Below are 7,500 nucleotides of genomic sequence, written 5' to 3' on the forward strand. Positions count from 1 at the left end.
AGTGTCTTATTTGACATATCAAGTGTCATATTTGACATATCAAGTGTCGTATTTGACATATCAAGTGTCATATTTGACATATCAAGTGTCATATTTGACATATTAAGAGTCATATTTGACATATCAAGTGTCATATTTGACATATCAAGTGTCGTATTTGACATATCAAGTGTCATATTTGACATATCAAGTGTCGTATTTGACATATCAAGTGTCATATTTGACATATCAAACGTTATATTTGACATGTTATATTTGACATATCAAGTGTAATATTTGACATACTTAACGTTATATTTTACATATGAAATGTAATATTTGACATATCAAACATTATATTTGACGTATCAAACGTCATATCATATGACATATCAAGTGTCATATTTGACATATCAAGTGTCATATTTGACGTATCAAACGTCATGACATAATCAAGTGTCATATTTGACATATCAAGTGTCATATTTGTGTCATATTTGACATATCAAGTGTCATATTTGACATATCAAGTGTCATATTTGACATCAATTGTTATATTTGACATATCAAGTGTCATATTTGACATATCAATTGTCATATTTGACCTATCAAGGGTCATATTTGTCATATCAAGTGTCATATTTGACATATCAAGTGTCATATTTGACATATTAAGAGTCATATTTGACATATCAAGTGTCATATTTGACATATCAAGTGTCATATTTGACATATCAAGTGTCATATTTGACATATTAAGAGTCATATTTGACATATCAAGTGTCATATTTGACATATCAAGTGTCATATTTGACATATCAAGTGTCATATTTGACATCAATTGTTATATTTGACATATCAAGTGTCATATTTGACATATCAATTGTCATATTTGACCTATCAAGGGTCATATTTGACATATCAAGTGTCATATTTGACATATTAAGAGTCATATTTGACATATCAAGTGTCATATTTGACATATCAAGGGTCATATTTTACATATTAAGGGTCATATTTGACATATTAAGGGTCATATCAAGTGTCATATTTGACATCAATTGTTATATTTGACATAAATTGTTATATTTGACATAAATTGTTATATTTGACATATCAAGTGTCATATTTGACATATCAAGTGTCATATTTGACATATCAAGTGTCATATTTGACATATTAAGGGTCATATTTGACATATTAAGGGTCATATCAAGTGTCATATTTGACATAAATTGTTATATTTGACATATCAAGGGTCATATTTGACATATCAAGTGTCATATTTGACATATCAAGATTCATATTTGACCTATCAAGTGTCATATTTGACATATCAAGTGTCATATTTGACATATCAAGTGTCATATTTGACATATTAAGGGTCATATCAAGTGTCATATTTGACATAAATTGTTATATTTGACATATCAAGTGTCATAATTGACATATCAAGTGTCATATTTGACATATCAAGGGTCATATTTGACATATCAAGGGTCATATTTGACATATCAAGTGTCATATTTGACATCAATTGTTATATTTGACATATCAAGTGTCATATTTGACATATCAATTGTCATATTTGACCTATCAAGGGTCATATTTGTCATATCAAGTGTCATATTTGACATATCAAGTGTCATATTTGACATATTAAGAGTCATATTTGACATATCAAGTGTCATATTTGACATATCAAGTGTCATATTTGACATATCAAGTGTCATATTTGACATATTAAGAGTCATATTTGACATATCAAGTGTCATATTTGACATATCAAGTGTCATATTTGACATATCAAGTGTCATATTTGACATCAATTGTTATATTTGACATATCAAGTGTCATATTTGACATATCAATTGTCATATTTGACCTATCAAGGGTCATATTTGACATATCAAGTGTCATATTTGACATATCAAGTGTCATATTTGACATATTAAGAGTCATATTTGACATATCAAGTGTCATATTTGACATATCAAGTGTCATATTTGACATATCAAGGGTCATATTTTACATATTAAGGGTCATATTTGACATATTAAGGGTCATATCAAGTGTCATATTTGACATCAATTGTTATATTTGACATAAATTGTTATATTTGACATATCAAGTGTCATATTTGACATATCAAGTGTCATATTTGACATATCAAGTGTCATATTTGACATATTAAGGGTCATATTTGACATATTAAGGGTCATATTTGACATATCAAGTGTCATATTTGACATAAATTGTTATATTTGACATATCAAGGGTCATATTTGACATATCAAGTGTCATATTTGACATATCAAGATTCATATTTGACCTATCAAGTGTCATATTTGACATATCAAGTGTCATATTTGACATATCAAGTGTCATATTTGACATATTAAGGGTCATATCAAGTGTCATATTTGACATAAATTGTTATATTTGACATATCAAGTGTCATATTTGACATATCAAGTGTCATATTTGACATATCAAGTGTCATATTTGACATATCAAGGGTCATATTTGACATATCAAGGGTCATATTTGACATATCAAGGGTCATATTTGACATATTAAGGGTCATATTTGACATCAATTGTTATGTTTGACATATCAAGTGTCATATTTGACATATCAAGTGTCATATTTGATATAGTAAGTGTCATATTTGACATATCAAGTATTGCTTATTTTGCTTAATAACACAACAATGATAGTATGATTAAAGTGAAAGTTAATTGTTGGTTTGTACATAGCATATGTAACTGTTAATGTTGTAAAAGGTATTTGCACAACTAATTAACGTTAGCGTTTGTGACACGTCTTGTGCCGTGGGGTTCTTTCAGGACCGACAGACTGAACGCCAGACGGCTTTGCCAGGTTTACAATCTTTTAATTTTACACAAAGTCTTTTCTCTTCCAACTGCGCGGATCGCGCACCTGGGCACGATTGCGGCGTCGCTCCCGGCGCGCCCCGCCTCGCCGCTCGCTCGCCGCCGCCGCCTCTCCACAGCGTTAAAGAGGAGCGCGTCTTTGTAAACACTGAACAGGCACGCCAAACGCGCCTCTCGGAGCGAAACGGTGCTTTAGTTTATGAATTTACAACGCAGATACAAATGACACATTCATGTTTTTGTGTAATAATGACAACGTATACGCACGCGGACGATTGACTTGTTGATGGTGATGGCAAGAACGCTGTCGGGGGTTTTCTTTTCAAATGTTCGTTCATAGCCGTTGTGCTGCTATGATAGGCCATTTCCGCTCGACACAGTGTGCATTCAACAACATTATTAGGCCGTTTATTGAAATACTCCCACACTTTTGACGACTTTTGGCGTGCTTTTTTCCCCTCGCTCGCATCGTCTGCTTTGCGCTCCGCCATGACAGTAAAGTAGTGTGACGTAAATATGCGACGCGCCGACGCACAAAAACGTCAAGTGTCATATTTGACATATCAAGTGTCATATTTGACATATCACTGGCTAGTGGTTGGATTTTTGTAAACAGATTTTCCCACTTGGTTTTACACTTTGGCTGATTTGGGGCAACAATATTTATGATGTAATATTTTCAAATGTTGGACTATTTAAGTCCAGAGAGTACAATTTAAGGAATAATCCATTTGAACTTAAAAAAGAGTTGTCTGACATGATGTTGTGTTTGTGTTGTGAGGCCCCAGACAGTGTTGTTGTCCAGAAGAAGAACCTTGTCTGGCTCTTGGTCGCACACACCAAATGCACATCGGATGAAGTGGTGAGGAGAAAGCATTTTCATCTGATATCTGAGTATTGTATTCTTTTTAAAAAAAAGAAGTTGCGGGTGCTACTTAAATATTGTGTTGCTCTGCAGACGTCTGCGCTGACCCGCTCTTGTGGAAATGCAGTGCTCAAGTTTGAGCCGTTTGTCATGCATGTTCAGTGTCGCACCCTGGAGGATGCACACCTGCTGGTGAGACACTTCATCCATTCATTCATTCCATTGCATTGTTTTATCCTTGGGAAGTGTAACTAATACATAATAACACCCAGACCGCATAAAATATGTTAAAAAAAAGAAAATAAAGTTGAATAGAAGGTAAAAGATGGTAAATAAAACAAAAGTTTTGTAAAAAAACGGTCACCTTTTTTCAAACATTATCTCCTCTGAGCGCGTTTGTCGTGTCGGCTTCAAACTAGCACAGGAGAGAGATTGAACCCTTCTGATTAAAAGTTGACCAAAGAGTTTTAGTTACTGCTCCGGTTTGGATTTTATGTGCCGTCAAAGTCGGTCCCGTCCATCGCTGCTTGCAGCTTTAATTAGGGCCCGTAATGGCCCATTGCAAAAGGACTCCCACAGGGAGTCCTTATGCAATGGGACATAAGGACCTATTGTTATTCGTTCGTTTTATTCTTTATTATTCTTCCACCGCCTCTTTGAGCACTAATTTGACCCACTTAACATGCTTCAAAACTCACCATATTTGACCCACACATCAGGACCTGCGAAAATTGTCTTTTAATAAAAAAAACAAACTGCAAAAATCAAAATTGCGCTCTAGCGCCCCCTAGGAAAAAAAAAAACTAGACTGCCTGTAACTCCCACTAGGAAGGTCGGAAAGACATGAAACAAAATCCTCTATGTAGGTCTGACTCAGACCTAACTTTCATAATGGTACATTCTTGGGCTAAAATCAACAGGAAGTTGGCAATTCCCCCTTCAAGACAAAAAAGTACTAAAATCAGTCACTTTTGCCTCTTTGAGCTGTAATTTGACCCCCTTAACATGCTTCAAAACTCACCGAACTGAACGCACACATCAGGACTGGCAAAAACTGTGATCTAATAAAAAAACCTAACCCCAAATTCAAAAATTGCGCTCTACAGCAATTTTTTTATAAAACGGAGAAAAAACTGCTCCTCGGAAGAAAAAAATGGCAAAACTGCCTGTAACTCCCACTGGGAAGGTCGGAGAGACATGAAACAAAAACCTCTCCGTAGGTCTCACTTAGACCTACATTTCATATATTGACAACCCCCAGCAAAAATATACAGGAAGTTTGCTATTCCCCCTTCAACACAACATTTTTGTAAAAACCGGTCACCTTTCTTCAAAAATTATCTCCTCTGAGCGCGTTTGTTGTTTCGGCTTCAAACTAACACAGGAGAGAGATTGAACCCTTCTGATTAAAAGTTGGCGAAAGAGTTGTGATACCTGCTCCGGTTTTGATTTTATGACCCTTCAAATACCCGCTGCACTGATGCTCCTGCGGTGCTGTTTTTTTAAGATGGCTGCTCAAAAGCAGGAAGCACCAACGTGCCCACACAATGCAGACAAGGTAGGTACACTAGACAAAAGTCTTGGGACACTTCAGACTAAAAGTAGACAAAAGTATTGGGACACTTAGGACTAGCACCTGCCAAATACGCGGGCCCGTCCAACGCTGCTTGCAGCTTTAATTTTGTTTGTTTTTTGAAAGTGACTAGTGCAGGTATACTTTTCAAAGTGTCAGGTAGAGAGTTCCATAGTTGTGGTCCTTTTATTGAAAAGGCAGTCCGGGCAAAATATGTTCTACGGAATGGAACGCAACAGTTGCCTTTTGACATTGCTCGGGTGGTAGATCTGGTCTTAATTGTTTCCAAACGGTGGCAGTAAAACGGCTGATCAAACAAAACAGAAGTCATCGCCATAGACCCACTGGCTGCGCAAGCAAGCTCTCCAATCAGCTAAACAGACCCGGTAACTCCACGGTGACGTTTTGGTGAATTTACTAAACACAATACAAAAAGAATGCCATTGTAAGTTAAAAATACTAACACAGACACTTGTAAATGTTTTAATGCTGACTAAGCTATCTTCATTACAATACGGTAGCACGTAGAAATATGCATGAAAACACTCCTACAGACATCACACATGGGACGGTTTAGTGAGTAAGAATTGTTTTAGTTATATTGTAAAACTTACAAACGCTGCTTGGAGTGATGAATGAAGAATCCGTACGAATAAAAACGCTATGGACGGAACTCGTCGCACCGTTTTTATAAGCCGCAGGGTTCAAAGCCTAGGAAAAAAAGTCTTAGAGTCCGGGATTTAGGGCAAGTAAGACAGTTGAAACATCTATTCTGAGGATAACAATCCTGACCACTGTCTGATATCATCCTCCTGTGTGTGGTATCACTCTGATCCTCAACTCTGTAGATTTAGGATCCTTTCGTCCTGATTTAGTGTAATATTTACAACTAGTTTATAGAACCTTCCATCTACTTACAATGTGCAGTCTTGAGGATAATCTTTCTCTGCCTTTAAAATCTGTTTTCTTCTCTTAAGCTCTCAGCTGCTCTCCAGTCGGGCTTCAAAAACTCTGGTCTCACTGCAAGCAAGACGGGGAAGATCATCACGGTACTGTAAACCTAATCCAAGCACGCATGCACAAAAGAAGCTCGACTTTCAAAAAGCAAAAGGATCCTCAGCAGTGAGGTGCTAGTTAGTAGCGAGTGAACAACACAGTGCTGTGACTAATTTTGACTATAATGTTCTTAAAACACAACACTAAAACATCACACAATTACCACTGATGAACTTTTTTTTTATTTTTCTATGTTACAAAAGTTACTGTATGCCATTTTAAATTTGTATCATATTTGACACAGCCGGTCACACAATATTATTTTAATGTTATTTTTATTAACACAACATAATGAAATACAGAGAAATATCCATCCATCATGTTATTTCCAAACATAAAAAGGACATTTGTAATCGCCCGGATCACTTGAATTCACATTCTTTATCATTTTAAAAGCTATCTTTAATGTTGAAATTATTTTCCGTCTAAAAAAAACCGCACAAAAAGTCAATATGTATTTTTCTCTCTCGTAAAAATCAGAAAGCTATAATTTATAGCAACACACTGAGTGAGTGCCACAAAATACAGTAAATTGGATATGTATATTTTACCTCTAAATATGATATTTTATATCATGTAAACATAGCTGTTTACTTAAAAAATATGTACCGGTACGTTGCTCAATTATTTATAATGTATGAACTTTTACCTCTAAATATATCATATTGTGTAATGTAAACATATTTATTAAAAAAAATCTAAAGACTGATCCTCGATTATTTGTAATGCATGAAATGCAATAAAATGACTAATTTAGCGTTACATCACCTAAATACCAGGGGGTTTTTTGGTTCAAATTTGATACCTGTTTTTTTTTTTTCTTCAAATTTGATACATTTAACATATAATATAAAATATTAAGTAATTTCACATTGCATTAACAGATTGGTATAAAATATATATATATATATATATATATATATATATATATTTGTTACCATATCCCTTTCAATTTGGCAAAGTTTCTCCTCAAAAATCAGGTGTCTCATTTCTTCTGTGTCAATCTTGTGGGATCATTCCGCTACTGCCCTCCTGTGGATTATACGTGTAGTGCATCTGATCTGATACGACAGGCTTCTTTGTGGAAAAACTAAGTACACCGATGATGTAGAGCAGTGGTTCTCAGATAG

At 35.1% G+C, this 7,500-nt stretch overlaps 1 protein-coding gene across 1 annotated transcript in view; it reads left to right on the forward strand.

Moving 5' to 3' along the window:
* tyw3 (tRNA-yW synthesizing protein 3 homolog (S. cerevisiae)) overlaps positions 1-7,500 on the forward strand; it is a 15,549-nt gene that overhangs the window by 784 nt on the left and 7,265 nt on the right. The window contains exons 2-4 of the mRNA XM_061928780.1: positions 3,658-3,738; positions 3,835-3,933; positions 6,292-6,363. Coding sequence (XP_061784764.1) covers positions 3,658-3,738; positions 3,835-3,933; positions 6,292-6,363 — 252 coding nt within the window. The remainder of the gene's footprint in view (positions 1-3,657; positions 3,739-3,834; positions 3,934-6,291; positions 6,364-7,500) is intronic.

The sequence above is a fragment of the Nerophis lumbriciformis genome, linkage group LG33 (genome assembly GCF_033978685.3).
Source record: "Nerophis lumbriciformis linkage group LG33, RoL_Nlum_v2.1, whole genome shotgun sequence".
NCBI classification, from domain to species: Eukaryota; Metazoa; Chordata; class Actinopteri; order Syngnathiformes; family Syngnathidae; genus Nerophis; species Nerophis lumbriciformis.